Below are 16,482 nucleotides of genomic sequence, written 5' to 3'. Positions count from 1 at the left end.
GAAGGAGCGCCAGCCCGGGCGCTTCCGTAGCACGAGCCCCTACCCACGGCCTCTGCGTGACATTGGAACTGGATTGCCTGGCACAGCCAGCACCCAGGCAAGCCGTCGGCCCCGCTGTGCCCTTGCTGACATGTGCCCTGGCCCAGTGCTGGGTAAACGGGGTCGCGTGCGTCTTTTACAGCTTATGTTACGACGGCCCAAATGCTCAGCTCTGTTAATGATCAGGCTTGTGTCCTGACTCCAGAAGCATTTGGAGCGGCCAAGCCTGCTGGCACCAGCCTTGAAGAGGCCGGTGAGGTCGGGCTGAGAGTGATGGCTCTCCCCTGTCCCCGCCATGCGCCAAGGCCGAGGTTAGACACGTGGCAGCACTTCCTATTCCTTCGTGGCAGCAACACCTTGAAACAGGCCCCGCTCTTCCCTGGGCACGGGTGAGAAAGCGAGGCTAGGGGAAATTAGAGGAGCCAGCATGCCCGCGACTGTGTCTGCGGCACCCCAGCCTTCCCTGGAGCCCCGGGGCTTCTGCAGGAGAGAAAGTGGGGGTGGCCGGTGAGAGAGGTGGGAAAGGCCAAGGGCAGGTGGGAAGCTCCCTGAGGGAGTGGGAAGGGGACACCAGCAGATTGACCTTCCTACAGTGTCACCTGGACTGCTTGGTGGCCATCCAGAGAGGACGCGGGGTGACTGGGGGGAGGCCAGCACGGCCAAGTGGCTCTTGACACTGCCTCTCACGGGGTGGGGGGGAGCAGTGGTCCCTGGGAGAGCCTTTGGGAGGGCACTGGCAGGACCCGCTGCTGTACTGAGCGAGACAAGTCAAGGCCAGGGCTGGGGGCGGGTGACCAGAGGGAAAGAGCGGGAAAGGGACAGGGTTTGAGTGAAAACATCAAGACTTCTGCTTTGGACTTGCAATGGGGCGCCCACTGGAGACGCTCCCCAAGCCATCAGGGGGGCAAGTCGGGAACTGCAGAGAGCAGCCAAGGAGGGCAGAGAACCCGGGAGCAGGTGTGGCACATGGGAAGGGGCGAGGACCATGCGCTGGCCAGACAGAGGTCTTCGGTGGACGTGAGGAGTGGGCAAGGGACCCGAGGAGGGCGAGGAAGTAGACCGCCAGGCTACTCAACAGGGCTGAGGATTTGTGACTCAGGAGCCAAGGATCCGGGCAGGAGCTGGGAGTGTGAGGTTGGAAGTGGTCTGGGGAAGATGGCGGGAAGGAGCAAACCCGGGGGTGGCAGGGGTGATGCAGGAGGAAAAGGACGCAACTTTCAGGAGCAGGGTCCTTGAGAAGGTGGGGTGGGGGGAGCCCCAAGCACCAGCAGAGGAGCTGGGCCCAGTAGGAGCCAGCAGTATTTGTGGCTCAGTCGACTTCAGGGGGTAAGGGCTTCTCTCCTGACTGTTCTGGGTTCTCAGGGAAGCTGAAAGTGAGGTGGGGAGGGGGCGGGGAAGAGAGAAGTGTGAGATTGTCACCCGGGGGACGAACAGAGTGGATCAACCAGGGCTGCCCCGCAGCGCTGAAGCACCACCCAAGATTTGCGTTCACAGGGTTAAAGAGAGACCCCGCAGCATGGTTCTGTTTCTCTCCAGCCGCCAGCCACTACTCACGGGCAGTGGCAGGTAGGTAGCCTCGTGTTGCAAAATGGCTGCGGCAGCTCCACACCAGACATCCTCTTGTAAAGTCCAGAGGCTACAGATTGGGCTCCATGGTATCTTCGTTTGCCAGGCTGCCATGACAAATACAGACAATGGCTTGGCTTCAACAATAAGCATTTATTGTCTCTTCAGAGGCTGGAGTCCAGAATCACAGCGTTGGGAGGGCTGTGCTTTCTCCTGGGTGCCTGTGCGACTGTGGAGCTGGCTCACTGCTGTCCTTGGGGCTCCTTGGCATGTCCCTCTGTCTTCTGCCTCCCATACATGGTGATCTCTCTTGCATCCACTCTTCCAGTTTCCACTGGCCTCTGCAACTTCTGGCTTCCAGTTTGTTCTCTTTATAAGCTCTCTAGGAATGCGGCTTGGACCCAGCCCCCTTCAGGTGGGCCATACCTTAACTAAAAATGACATCTTCAGAAGTTCCTGTTTATACCAGGCTCACACCCACAGGGGTGTGTATTGAGATGAACAACACGTTTTTGTTGGGAGCCACAACTCAGTCTACTGCATGGGGCCCTCCCAGAAGGAATCTCTGCAGCTGCCTTGGTCTTTTCTTCAGCCCCGTGACCTCCCCCAGGCCAGAGGTGGGGGCTTACGCATGGCACCCGGGGGACGGGAGCCCTGCTGCCAAAAACAAGGAGCAAGGAGGCCAGACAGTCCGACCCCCAGCAGACAAGGAGACCCAGGTCAAGGAACAGCTGGGGACAAGGAACAGCTGCCTCCTGCTTCTAGCTCAGAGGTAAACGCTCGGCCCGCACGGCTTCAGGCCGTGGCATCCGGGAAGACCCTCCTCAATCCTGGAGGCTCACATCAGGATGGGCTGCCAGGTCCCAGCAGTTTGTCTGGGGGCTTGGTACACAGGCTGCCTTTGAAATTAACGTAGGACAGAAGGATTCTACCAGCATCCCAGAAGGGAGCAAGGGGCTAAGGGTACAGTCCCTGCACCAGAAGGCACCTGGCCAAAAAGGAGCTCTTCTCCTTTGAAGGTAAATAACCAGAGACACGTCCAGCACTATGGTGCCAGGAAGACAAGCCCACAGTGGAACTGTCTCGGTGGGTTGCCTTGTGGATTCAAAAAAAAAAAAAACGGGGTAATTTGTGGGTACGTTTATTTAAAGAAACTGTAGACACTTTTGGAAATTGTGTACATTGTGTTTTAATGTAAAATGTAAGGGCACATGCTCTCTGAAACCAAAAGGGGAGAATCCACAGGCTGATTGGAAAGGAAGCTCACTGAAGTAAGGTGAGCAAGGAAAGTAAAAAATGGATGAGCAGAATTCAAATGAGCATTAAGGGACTGAGTAAAACTGTGTCACCTCAGAATAGGACAGATTAAGTTTCTCTAAAAATAGCCAAGGAATGGGGAATAGAGGAAATAAAAGAGATACAAGAGACCAAGTGAACTCAACATAAAAAAATAAGCTTTACTCAGGAATGAATCAACCCAAGTTGCCCTAAAAAAATCTGAAGATCAAAGAGGCTTACATACTAAGCAAAAGTAGGTCCTGTAGAAATGTTTAAATTTGAAAGATAACGACGAAAAAACCCTACAAGCTTGTTAGCAGAATACACAGAGTCCTCAGAAGGGGAGAAATCGGGTAGGGCCGAGGCGTCTCTACAATCCGAATACCAGGCGACAATAACAGAGGGATTTTTAATGGCACATTGTCAGGAAAAGACTGATTCAATTTCAGTCAAAGTGTTCTTCATTTGTAAAGGAAATGGAAACATGCTCTCAGATTTGTGAGCTTTCAAAAATATGCTTCATGCACAAGAAAGAAAAAAGTTGAAAGCTGTTCTCCTGTCACCCAAGGTGTGAATCAGAAGGCTGTGCTCCCATTACTGGTTATCTGGGGTGAAACAGAATTGTGCAAGGCACAAAACCCACTTTAACAATATTCATCCAAACAAATGTGGAACTAAAGTACAAGGTGTCAAATCCCTGTGCACTTCCTGAGTGCAGAGCCTCGGTGCCTGAGACAGTTGCAGGGGACAGCTCAGTGATGGGACTGGCTCCAGGGCTGCTGTTTTGGTTTCAAAACCAGGAGTTCCCAGAAGACTCCGTCGGCTTCACTGTGGGTTGCTTTATTCTGCCATCTCCATGCTGGATTCTCTTCTGTTGGCTCAGTATCACTAGTATCTCCTGCTAGGACCCCTCCGTACTACAAAGGGGAAGCCAGGAATGCCGTTTCACAGAACTGCCTGCCTCCCCCGTGATTCAGGAGAAGACCTGGCCAAAGAAGAGGCCCTGGTGTGCATCTGGACAGCAGAACAGGAGCAGAGGCCACTATTTCCAGGTACGGGTAGATGTGGGCACAGGTGGACGGTCTGAACCAGCCTCCAGAGAGCCCTGGCGTGCCCTTTACCTGCTGCTGCAGACTGAGCTAGCTCCGGGAATGTCCCAGAGGGACTTTGATTTGCAGAGGCTCTGGTCAAGCTCTTGGGAGCCCTCTTCTTTCATGGTATCTCTTGACCAGTGGGACCCATGCCTGCTGGGACACAGCTTCTGTGTCCCTGATGAAACCCTGGCTGAGACAGCACTGGGGATTGGGTACACCTGTGTCTTAGAATTTGCTCCTTTCTCCTCACCAGACCCAAATCTAGTGGAGCAGCATGGTGTTTGGTGGAGCGCTGAGACAGTCAACATTCCTGAAGGAGAGCTTTGGAAGAACACTGCAGGAGAGCGTACTAGCCCCAAGGAAGGACGGTGAAAGTGCACTTTTATCCCTACCCGAAAGCAGCCTACCTGTGGTGTTCTTTACCGATAGGTACGGAATAAAAAAAAAACCCACACACATCCATCAGGTTAAACCTAAACCTCAGGTACAAGGGATTGTGTTGTTTATTCCATAAAAATACCCCATTTGGGCCAGCAGCTGCCATTGTAGTCACCACCTTTAGTTGATCAGCTCTGCCCTTCACAGGTGGTTAACAGGTGAACGAATGGAGACGTGAAGAAATCACCTCCCCGGCATCTGTCACGTCTCTGGCAGCGGCACTAAGCCCCGGAATTCTTCTAGCAGTGCAGTACTGCTCTATTTTACTATCGTAGGAGAAAGGGGAGCTTTCAATCGGCCCTTCCTGCTGCGATACTCCACTGGGTCTGGAAACCAACGTGGGGCTCTGCCAGTTGCTAAGTCTGCCTCCCACCTACGCATGCGGGAACTGAGGAAGAAGTCCCAGCAGACATGGGTCCATCGATGTCCACACCCCCTGTAACCCAGACATGGGCGAAGGCCCCATCCATAACCTAACCCCACATGCCCTTATTCCAGCTCATGCGTCACAGTGTGATTATCCATCCCCAGAAATTAGCAACCATTCAGGGCCAGTGTCCAATGACCCCCCCGCCCCGAGTGTGGGGATTGTCCTTTGTGCTGCAATTACTCCAGGAGGCACCTTTGGGAGAAGATCAGGGGGAAATCTACACCACAAATCTGTGTCCGCCTCAGCCCTCAAGGAGACACATCCCCTTTATTCAAGGGTTTCTGGTTGGTGAACGGGGTCAGGTCTGGGGACTGGGGAGGGTCCCCTTTATGGTAGAGACTCAGGACATGTTTCTATTCCCCAGACATTGCTCGTTTCTTTCTTCATACAGATCAGGGAAGACTTCAGTGGGCCGCGCATTGATTTCAACCCAGGGATGGCATGCTCTGTTAGCCTCCACCAGGCATCTCTGGGCACCCCCTTTCTGTACTGCTAACCCCCCAATTCCCATCGATGATGCCATGCCCGCCTTGACTCTGGCAATGAAGAGCTGCCGCCTGGATGCTCCTGCCCACAAATCCCACCAGTTTCCGTGGTGGCTCCCCATTCTCAGCTGTCTTTTCTCTGTGCACCTCCTTATCTCTAAGTGCTTGTTGGACGTTGTATTTGACAGATAGGAATGGCCAAAAGTCCTGGGTGATGTCCTCTCTCCCAGAGCAGACCTTTGCTTTCATTTCATCTGCTAAGTGCTGAAGGCCTGAAACCAAGAATGGAACAATTTGGGCCACCAGAGGAGCGTCCCAGAACAGTCCATACTGCCTTCAGGTCCAGGCCAGAGTGTCCCCCTTCTCCAGCCTTTCCACCCTCGACCATTGCTGGTCTCTGACGTTCATCCCTACAGTGTCAGCTCTGCCTCCAGCTGCCTCCTGGGCTTTGGCACACCCTTTTGGCACACCCTGCATGGCACAGCCTCCAGGGGCCCAGCCCAGGGCAGTGCAGGGGTGATCCCAGGGGGCCCCCTCCTGGAAAAGGCCTGACCATCCCCACTCCCCACTCCCTGCCCCACACGAACAGCTTCTCTGGGCCAAGCCCTGTGCTGGGCAGCAAAGATGCAGAAATGAGTGGCCCAGCTCACAGTCTCGTGGGAAAGCAAATACGCTAAAAAACACTAAAAACATAGGAAAGCTACAGGAATGGGGTTTTTCTGATTGTCATGGTGGAGTCGCCCAGTGGGGTGGACCCAGGACAATGTGCACGCTGCCCGTGCAGGAGGCTCGCCTGGGCTCAGAGGCAGGCCTGCCGGTGCTGTCAGGGGAAAGGGAAGGAAATGGGTGCATGGGGAGCCCAAGGCTGCAGCTCCTCGTCCAAGCAGGCCCCACGGTCCCCCTTCCACAGGTGAGGGTGCTGGGGCGTGGAAGGGTCAGGTTGGCCAAGTCATGGCCGAGTCAGTACCCAGGCTTGCCTGGTGCATCAGTGTGGGTTCTCTAGAGAAACAGAATCAACAGGGAACACTCGCAAATATAAAATTTATAAAAGTATCTCACCGCAGGAATGCAGAGTCCAAAATCCGCAGGGCAGGCTGTGAAGCCGACAATTCCAATGGAGGGTCTGGACGAACTCCACAGGAGAGGCTCGCCGGCTGAAGCAGGAAGACAGCCTGTCTCTTCTGAATCCTCCTTAAAAGGCTTCCAGTGATTAGATTAAGCATCACTCATTGCAGAAAACACTCCCTTTGGCTGATTACAAATGGAATCAGCTGTGGATGTAGCTGACATGATCATGATTTAATTCTATGAAATGTCCTCATTGCAACAGACAGGCCAACACTTGCCCAACCAGATAAACAGGTACCACCATCTGGCCAAGCTGACACATGAACCTGACCATGACACCTGGTGACTCGGAAACGACCTTTCTACAGTGACGAAGTGCTGAATCTGTCAGGCAAGGAAAGGCCAGAGGGGCGGGAGGGGCATGGCTCCTTGGCTGGCACCCCTGGCAGCTGGTAGCACCCCCTCTCTGTGCCCGAGCAGCAGCGTGCAGGAGAGGGCTCCCACGGCGGGGTTTTTGTGGGTTGCACAGTCAGCCCTAGCCCTCTCAGAGGTCCGGCCGTTGCTCGAAGCTGTGCAGCTGCAGAGAACAGAGGCCGTCCCCACTGGCCTGCTGCCTCCATCCTCAGCCCCTAAACCAGCTCTGCTCACAACCAGCAGATGGCATGGACCAGTCCTCGGCGTTCCCTGCTGAAAACGCTCCTGACCGGCTGGGTGCAGGATGAAATCCATGACCTGGGAGGCCCCAGGAGATGAACAGAGAAGAGCCACACAACCGCGAGCCAAAGCACAGGGGGCCCAGAGTTTGGGGGGAGGAGAGCCTGCTTCCGGGGGCCTCACACGGGTGGCTTTGCATGGCTCCCCTGGGAAAGGGGCCCAGGGGTGTTCATTTATTCTCAGAAACCCCCAGAACATGCCTTTTAGGGTGATGGGAAGACCCCTCAGTGACCTCTGGCCCTGTGCCCCCAGGATTGTGGGGCCTAGGCCCTGGGTGTGGGGGGTCCACAGTGAGGTGGGGGGCTGGGCGAGGCCAGGGCCGGGTGAGGGTGTGGGCACTGGACGCCCTCGGGGCTCTTGCCACCGTGCCCTGGCCCGTCAGGCTTGTGGCCTTGCTGCCGCCACTGCTATGGGGATGGATTACACTGGGAGAAAGGACAGGGAGACAAGCCCAGAGGGCAGCATGGTGGCTCCGGCCTGGGGCCTGAAGTAGGGAATGGGGTGGGGGCAGGGCGAGGGGACAGAATCCAGGGATAAACAGGGAGTCAGACGTGCTGGTTTAAAAGTACTATGTACCCCAGAAAAAACATGTTTTAATCCTGATTCAATCTTGTGGGGGCAGCTGTTTTTTTAAACCTGATTCAATACCACAGGGTGGATACTTTGATTAGATTATCTCCAGGAAGATGTGACGCCCGATGGGAGATGTGACCCCACCCATTCCAGGTGGGACTAGATTAGCTTAGTGGAGTCCTTTAAAAGAGGGAACATCTTGGAGAAAGAGAGTACTGACACAGATGCTGACACGTGGTGAACAGAGACACGGATGTTTGGAGATACTTGGAGCCCAGCAGACATCTCCATGAGATGTTAATAAGCCAGAACCTGGAGAGAGCCAAGGGAGGCCAGGAGATGAGAGCCAGCCCCAGAGAAGCAAAGTGAGGAATCCCCACAGGCACAGAGGCTGAAAGCAACAGAGCCCAGGAGCAAGGGACCAGCAGATGCCAGCCACGTGTCTTCCCAGCTGACAGCTTTAGCCTTTCTTGAGTGAAGGTAACCTCTTGCTGGTGCCTCCAGAGTAGCCTCTCAACTGTATTTGAACTCTCAGCCACCGATAACTTGTTACACTTCTTTCCCCCCTCTTGGTCAGGAACTGCCACCCTCTTTTTTGACCAATTGGTCCTTTGTATAAAAAGCTAGGCACTTTTAACAGCATCATAAAATGGACAGTTCCATCAGAAAATTTCTGGATCATCTACATCAGCTATTATTTTTCCCGGCTTCCCACTAAGAAGCTGGGCTCCTGATTTATGTCGGAGGGGCTCCGTGTCACCTGTTCCCCAAATTACACCTCACAGGATGAAAACCCCTGGGCGGTTTGCAGTGGTTTTAAGTAGCAAAGCCGAGAGCTCTGCTTTCGTCTTGCCTATTGTAGAAGAAATTGAAGAGGCATTTCCTTTCCATTCGGCAGCCGCTAGAACATGACCCATGTTCAAAAACCGAGGAGCATCACTTAAAAACAGCAAAAAAGGTGATAACCTTATTTTGACCCCAGGAGAGCCTCCGCACGGTTCTATGTTGGCCATACAGGGCAGGTTCTGCCCTCCCTGCGTTGGCATGCTGCTCCCAGAGACTGCGGGGCGCTGAGGCCATCAGAGGGGAACTGGAGGATGAGCTGCACCCCAACTTCACCATGGCTGCCTCATACACTGCAAAAGGCTCCCCCTCCTCCTTGAAGAGATAGCAGGAATGAACCCAGGTGGAGGAGGAGGCAGCACCAGGCTGCGATGGTACCTGTCACCCTGGCAAGGCCGTGGTGTCCAGGTGTGCAGACACGCTGTAACAGTGCTGCTGGGCAGGCATGGGCAGACAGGTGCTGGTGGGCGCTGGTGGACAGGGGTAATCTCCTCGCTGCAGGTGGCCTCACCCAACCCGGGAGATCTTAATGGCAAGAACTGAGGGCTCCAGAGGGAAGAAGAAATTCTGCCCCAAGACCTCACCCTTGTCTGCTCTGAGTTTCCAGCCTGCCCACTTCCCCCAGGAAATCTGGGCTCAAGGCTGCACATTGACTCTTACTGGAATTTCCCTGTCTTGCGCTATTTGGATTTGGCAGGGTCCCAAATCCCATCAGCCAACGCCTTAAATTAAAATCTCTTAATTGACCTCCTGTCAGTCCTGTTGCTCTGGAAGGACTTGAAGCCTGGGCCAGCCGACTCTGGAGCTTTGAAAGGCAGGTCTAAGTGGCCACCTGCTCCCCATGCCCACCTGGGACCTGCAGGATGGCCTAGGCACCAAGGGACCAAGGTCACACAGCCCTCTCCTACCTGTTGGTTCAGCATCCTGCATGCACATCAAATTCAGCAGGTCCCACACTCAACTCCTATTTCTGCTCCACTCACCCACGCTGGCCCCCTGTGCCTCCACGCATCACCCCTCACCTGGATGCCCAAGTCCTGGCCGGGCAGGCGCTTTCGGCAGAACCAGTGTGAGGTTTGTTCAGCGGGATGTAAGCTAGAACACTTGAGGCGCGCTTCACGCGATGCCTTCCGTGGGAGCTGGTGAAAGCCTCTCAAGCCCATCCCCTACCTCTCTGCTCTTGCGTCACTTGTGCACACCCCACACCAACCCCACCCTCTGGTGGTCTTTCCTAAGTCGGCAATCCAACCACATCCCTCCCACTGAGCAGCCCTGGAGGCACCACACTGCCTCAGGGTTCACCCTCGTCTGCAGGACCCAGCGCCCTTCACCACTGGATTCCAATCTGCTCCTGTAGACGTGCCTTCCATCTCCTGTGCCCGACATTCCAGCCACACACGTGCCGCTGCCCAGGCAGCTCCCCACTGCCACTCCTGCTCTTGTGTCAGGCTGAGATGTCACCTCGCTGAACTCCTATTCATATGCCATGGCCCAGCTCAAATACCCCTCCCTCCCTCTGCAAAACCCTACCTAACATCCTCAGAGTTAGCTGCTCTTGCTTCTGTGATTCCACAAGTCTTCACACCTTCCTCTACTTACAGTGTATCAGAGCTGCCTGGTAACTGTCTCCTCGACGAGAGTGTGCTCCTGGAGAGCAAGGATGAGACGGTTTCATTTCTATTTCTAGCACCGGCACAGAGCCTGGCATATAGCATGCGCGGTGTGGTAGTTAGATTCAGCTGTCAACTTGGCCAGGTGAAGGCACCTAGTTCTGTTGCTGTGGACATGAGCCAATGGTACGTGAACCTCATCTGCCGCTGATTACATCTGCAGTCGGCTAGGAGGTGTGCCTGCTGCAATGAATGACGTTTGACTTAATTGGCTGGTGCTTAAATGAGAGCTCAACGTAGCACAGCCCAAGCAGCTCAGCATACCTCATCTCAGCACTCACAGCTCAGGCCAGGCCTTTGGAGATGCAGAAAGAAATCACCCTGGGGAAAGTTGTTGGAACCCAGAGGCCTGGAGAGAAGGCCAGCAGAGATTGCTCTGTGCCTTCCCGCATAAGAAAGAACCTCAGATGAAAGTTAGCTGCCTTTCCTCTGAAGAACTAGTGAAATAAATCTCCTTTTATTAAAAACCAATCTGCCTCTGGTGTGTTGCATCCTGGCAGCTAGCAAACTAGAACACACGGCAAACATTTCTTGAATTGAACATTTGGGTCTGGGGGCTAAAAGACACTTCATTTTCTCCCTATGGTTCCTTTTCATGACTGCCAATATAAATGGAGCGCCTCCTCCCCTGTTACTTTTACCCCTTTCTTCCCCCATCAAGTGGTCACTGTCTGCAAAACTCCCCCTTCAAATGACAGCGGGGACCGGAAGAGACGGTGTAGCTCCTCAGTCTGCAGCACAAGCCCGAGGCATTTAAGACCCGCAGGCCTGGTTGGGATAGTATTAATAAACTTTTATTAATAATACACAAACGGGTCACGCCAAAGGGCGCCAGTCTGTAGGCTACACAATGTAAAACAGTAGAAAAATGAATAGTAAAGGAGAAAATCCAAGTGAAGCTACTACAAAAGGGGGTAAATGGACTGAAAACTAACATTTCCATCGCAAATTTCTCTCGATAAAATTTTTACTTTATGAATTAAATACATTGAGAAACACACTGATAATATATTTACAGTCATTCAAAATGGGCACTGCCAACATACTTAATTTAAAAAGTCTCTCCTGTGTCTTGCCTGTTTCTTTCAAAGAGAATTTTAAATATGACTTCAGTTTTTTAAAAATACAATAAGGAAATAATTACATTCTCAATATGAAAACATTTTACAACTTATAGTCATGGTCAATTAATTCTGAATATCTATAATTTAAAAATGGATGCTAAAATTTAAAGTGAATATTTCCTTTCTCATTAGAAAATCAAATAGAAAGGTTGTCTTATTAAAAACACCTTTGGTCCCTAAGAATTCTGATCTGAGGACACCATTTCAAAAATATCTTCCGTAGCAACCACAAAAAATACCTGATAACACTTTTCCACTGTAAAGTTGAGATTTTTCTGGAAGAACGTAACTGGAAATATCTCCCAAAAGAGAGGCAAAAGGACGCTGACAATTTCCTACGTACAGATTCCCTTTCTTTAAACATGAAACGTCCTGCTATGGCTTGTGTGGCCGAAGTGGTCAGAGAAGGGGCTGCCTCGTTAAAAAGGCCTCGTGGCACCACAATTTTAGTTTATTTCACAGTTTGAATCCAGCCCATCACAGTGATAAAAACAAGACAGTGATAACAGAAAGAATGAAAAAAATCGGCTACCCTCTCTAAAACCATGCCGTTCATTGGAGATTTATTTTTCCCATCAAAAATGTACTCTAGAATGAAAAAGAGGAAGGCAATAGTTTCACAGTGCAATGTTGCCGTGATCCATCAATGGGGGAGCCTCCTGTCTGCTGGCTGATGCAACAGAAACTTCTGGTAGCCGTTCTCCTGCAAGAGGCTACTGGAGTGTCTACGCCCGATGGAGGGGTCCGCCTGGCCTGGGGCTCCCAAGGTGATCAGCCCCTGCCCACCACACCAGGTACAGGTGTGGAGGGCAGTCGGTGTCATGGCTGCAGGAGGTCCCTTTTGTCCAGTGGGAGAAGCGGCCCCATGCCCCCTTGAGCTGGCAGCCCATGCAAGGTTTCCAGCCACAGGACTCAGTGAGTTGACTGGGGATAAAAGTCACCAAATTTACAGCCCTACCCCCGAGCCCCCCCGATAATGCGCTAACAGAGTTAACAATCTTTTCTGGAAAGACAAGGCGTGACCACAAACCAGCATTGCCCAGAAGCCCAGGCCCGACCCAGCCACCCCATGGGGCAGTGACCATGACTATCTGGAACAGTGATGGGCGACATAGGAACCGGAGCGGCTGGGGTCAGGCTGGACGGGTGGCAGGTACACGGTCACCCCCAGAACCCCAGGAAGAGTGGGCAGGGGGACCGTGCGTGGGAGGGAGCTGCAAGCTGCCCAGGGCACCTGCCCCGCCCGAACCCCCACGGGCCCTGGGAAGAGGTGACCACCACCACTGGTGGCAAAAGCGGGCTGTTTAGCCATCGTGCTTGTCCCCAGGTTGACAGTGGGTTAGCAAATTTTTAAACCTGCAAAACAGAGGAGGTTTTGACACCTTCCCAAAACAGAGCCAGGAGCGGCGGTCCAAGGAAGGACACGCTGGGAGTTAGGGACGGAGGGCGCCGCGGCCCTCTGCAAGGCCCAGTGGCCCCTGCTCCCTGGCCTCCGGCTGGCCCTCCTGGGCAGCCGACCGCTCCTCTCCTCCAGCCGGGACTCTGTCACAGTTCAGCTAGCACGCAGTGACCATGACTATCTGGAAAAGCGACAGGTGACGTTTACAAAGGACCCTGATGCGGCCCAGGGGACCTGCCGGGCGACTGCAGGCCTTGGTCTCCTGCCTCCCAGCCCGGCCCCTGCAAACGAGCCCCTCGTGCTGTCTCAGGGAGGATGGCGCGACACGGTCACCACCAGAATTCCTACACTATGTCCGATGCATGTCCAATATGTACAGGTATAAATTAAAAACTATATTTACTGAACATATACAAATAAATAACTTATTTTGAAGCAAATGCTTTAAAGTAACTTTCTGATCAAATCTAAAAATATCGAGGGGAACAAAGGAGTCCAATGACAGGTGCTTTATCTTCCCCATGGCCCATTTTAAATGGGCTCCGTGCAACCGAGCAGGCTTCCTTATGTTGCCATCTCTCCAGAAGGCTTAGTTACGGCTGTGAGAGCGAATCACAAACCTGGGTTTTTAAAACACAGAGCAAGTGCCCGTGAGCCCAAATCCCAGGGTCCTACTCCCGGTTCTGGCACCAACTAGTTTGGGTCTCGGGGCAAGACACACACTCAGAGCTCCCATCTCTTCACTTGCGAAATGAGGCTCAGAGGCTGGGGGCTTCAGGCGTCCAGCTGGCCACTCTGTCTAGCTGCCTCCAGCAGGCCAGAAATGCCCCCCCCAAGGCCAGGCTAGGTCCAGAGCACAGGCTGCTCCTTTTTCTCTCCTCCTGTAAGAACCACGAGAACCTGGATCAGCCCTTGCGGACAAGGTAGAGGGAGCGCCCAAATATCACCTGTAAGGATGCTTATTTTTCAGTGAGAGGGGCCAGCTGTGGTCAAGGGAAATCTATGGTGGATCAAACTGTTTCCGCTTTACAGAAAATTGTTTCCATACGACTTGAAGTTGTCACAGCTTCCTACGATGCTAGAAACACAAACACGGGAAAGGAGCGGTTCCCAGGCCACGCCGAGGCGATGGGCGTGGTGCGTTCAGGAAGGATGCCTCCCTCCTTGTCCTCCCTGTCTGGACTTCCTAGTGGACTCCAAGGTCCTCAGTGCTGGCGCGATGGACTTCCATCACTCACTGGGGAAAGGCAGCGCCTTGAGGGTAGAAGGCGGGCGTTAGCCCATGAACCAACACGCCTGGAAAGTGGCTTTATGATAAATTCAAGTTTTGGGTGGACTCAGGTTAAACTGCTTCCAAATCTTGTAAAACGAGAGACCCCTTTCCTGCCTTGGTAAGAGACTGTCCTGGGCCCTGCTATGACTGTCACCCTGACTGCTGGGGGCTGTGGAACGCATGGCGGCCCCAGGATGTGCTCTGAAAGCCTTTCCTTGCCGCCTGGTCCTATCGCTGGTAGGAAAAGTACCCTGGATAGGAGAGGAGAGCGCGGCATCCCCGTGGCATCACTACAGCTCCACGTTTAGGTGGGAAGAGCCCAGAGATACAGCCTGAGTGATCCCAGTGAGTTGGTCCACAGAGGCCCCAGGGACACCCCTATTTCCAAGCCATGACTGCACCTTCCCACAGGGCCCCTCTGCAGACAAACAGGTGAACTGGTTCTGAGGCCCACAGGCAGAGACCAGCCCAAGTGCTGGGCCATGTCCCTTTTACCACACTGTGGGCATCTGCCCTGGACACTGCCCAGGAGGTGGGCATGGTGGGCAGGGGGCCGGAGGAGGCACCAGCATGCCCAGGAGCGGGGTGGCCATGCCCCCAGGCTCACTAATGGCTCAGAGTCTAAACTGAAGGAAGGGGGTGGAGGACCTCAGGTCCGTCTCTAGCTCCAAGATGCTACGATTCTACAGGTGGACGGTGTCCAAGCATGGCTTCCTTTTCAAAGGCTTGATCCAACCTACCCGTGTGTAAAAGTCCAGCGAGGACACAGTGGGCCACAGCAACCCAGCGCGCAGCCCCTGCGTCCCCTTCAGTGGGTGGAGGGGCTGGGATGCCGGGGAGGGGAGGAGAGCGCTCACACCAGCGAAGAACTAAAGACACTCACTGCCTTTCAAAAGCAGTACAAATAACAATAATATAAGATACAAAATCTCTGGAAAAGCCTCAAATCTACGGGAGACACATAAAAAAAGAGAACTTTTTAAACCATCTCAAAAGAAGGCAGCTTTTCATGTCCTGGTGACAAAAGCACCTGTCCAAGGGGGAAAAAAAATAAAAGGTAAACAACCGCTTCACAGCGCAGTTTTTCTCATTCCATGAAGTTGAGCGACCAGGGAGCAGGGGGCCGGGGGGATGGTCCGAGACCCAGGCAAACGGCTGGTGCCAGCCACACTGTGGCACCTGGGTAGCACCTGAGCCCCTTCCCGTGCCAATGGGTCCCCTGGTCGCTGACCCGGGACCTCGGCGGTCCAACCCCTCCCTGCTGGGTCCACAGGCGTCTCCAAGGTCGGTCCCCGCCGGTCCATTCCTGTGCACTCCTGGGTTGGGCTGAAATTGGTTAGAGCGATCATCTCACTGTCCTAAGACGTCACCTCCCCATTTGCTATGTGATTCTTTTACAGTCCCTTTTCATTCCCTTTTGTTTTTTTTTCAAACAAATAAAGTTGGAAACTGAAGCGTCACAAGTACATTTTTTAAAGGGCACCATTATACAGTAGACAGAATACAAGTGAGGCGGCTGCAGGCCCTGGCCGCACGCTGAGCCGCTCGCCCGGTGCCACGTCCGGGCAGCGCTTCCGAGGTCTGAAGCCTCCTCCGGCGCAGGCGCTCCTGCCGTCCCTTATGATCCGTTCTTCAGTTCCCACTCCTAAGAAAGGGACAGAGAGGAGGTGAGGTGCCAACTGAAACAGTAAGACACTGAGCCGAGCCGAGTCAAGCCTTACCTGTTGACCTCTGTGATTAAGATGTGGGCACCTAAATCGGATCGGTGCCGTGGTCGGCAGCCGTCATGCCCATGGGTGGACGCTGGCTGCAGACACCTGCAGCGCCCGTCCCCAGGCCACACGGGGACAGATGCGCCACAGGGAAGCAGGCGCCGTGCTGAGCACCCAGACACCACTGCAGCCGTCCTGACTATAACCCCAAAAGGACCACACGCTCCCATTTTACAAATAAAGAAACGGAAGCTCTGCCCCAGGACTAGAGCGAGGAAGCTGGGATTCGTCTCCTCTCTGCTCTGAAGTGCAGCCCCCAAAGCAGGCCAGGCTCCTTCTTCCTGGACGGGATCTCTCCTCAAGGTGCCCTGCTGCCCCCACCCCGTGTCCGCTGGCCAGCTCGGCCTCATCCTTGAGGACGGAGGTCCACGTCACCTGCCCCACCTCCATGACACCCTCCCTTCCTTCCAGCTGTCCTTCTCGCCTGGACTAGTTCTACCCATCACGTCGTGCTGTCCTGCAGAGAGTGAATACCTGCCTGCTGCCCTAGATAGGGAGCCCGCTGAGTGCAGGGCTGTGTTTTCCCTTCCCCACCCTCAGCACCTCATGCCCACAGAGCGTAGGATACGTCGCCACATCCCTGCCTTCCTGCAGTAAGGGGGAAGCTGGGCACCGATGGTCCCTGTGGAGCTGTGCGGATCTGGAATGGGCAGAGCCCTGAGGTTTAGTGGCCACAAAGAGGAGGCAGCACAGAAGTCATGTGCCCCCTTCCCTCT

General features: G+C 53.9%; 1 protein-coding gene across 15 annotated transcripts in view; it reads right to left on the bottom strand.

The window, feature by feature from the left end:
* Nucleotides 1-10,976: 10,976 nt before the first annotated feature.
* AFAP1 (actin filament associated protein 1) overlaps nt 10,977-16,482 on the bottom strand; it is a 198,263-nt gene continuing 192,757 nt past the window's right edge. For all 15 annotated transcript variants that reach the window (XM_077136329.1, XM_077136319.1, XM_077136320.1 and 12 more), the window contains one exon: nt 10,977-15,639. In XM_077136329.1, the coding sequence (XP_076992444.1) occupies nt 15,613-15,639 (27 nt within the window). In that variant the 3' untranslated portion in view covers nt 10,977-15,612. The remainder of the gene's footprint in view (nt 15,640-16,482) is intronic.

Source organism: Tamandua tetradactyla, chromosome 19 (genome assembly GCF_023851605.1).
Source record: "Tamandua tetradactyla isolate mTamTet1 chromosome 19, mTamTet1.pri, whole genome shotgun sequence".
NCBI classification, from domain to species: Eukaryota; Metazoa; Chordata; class Mammalia; order Pilosa; family Myrmecophagidae; genus Tamandua; species Tamandua tetradactyla.
The sequence above is the reverse complement of the archived record's forward strand: the minus strand, read 5'-3'. Positions and strand labels throughout refer to the sequence as shown.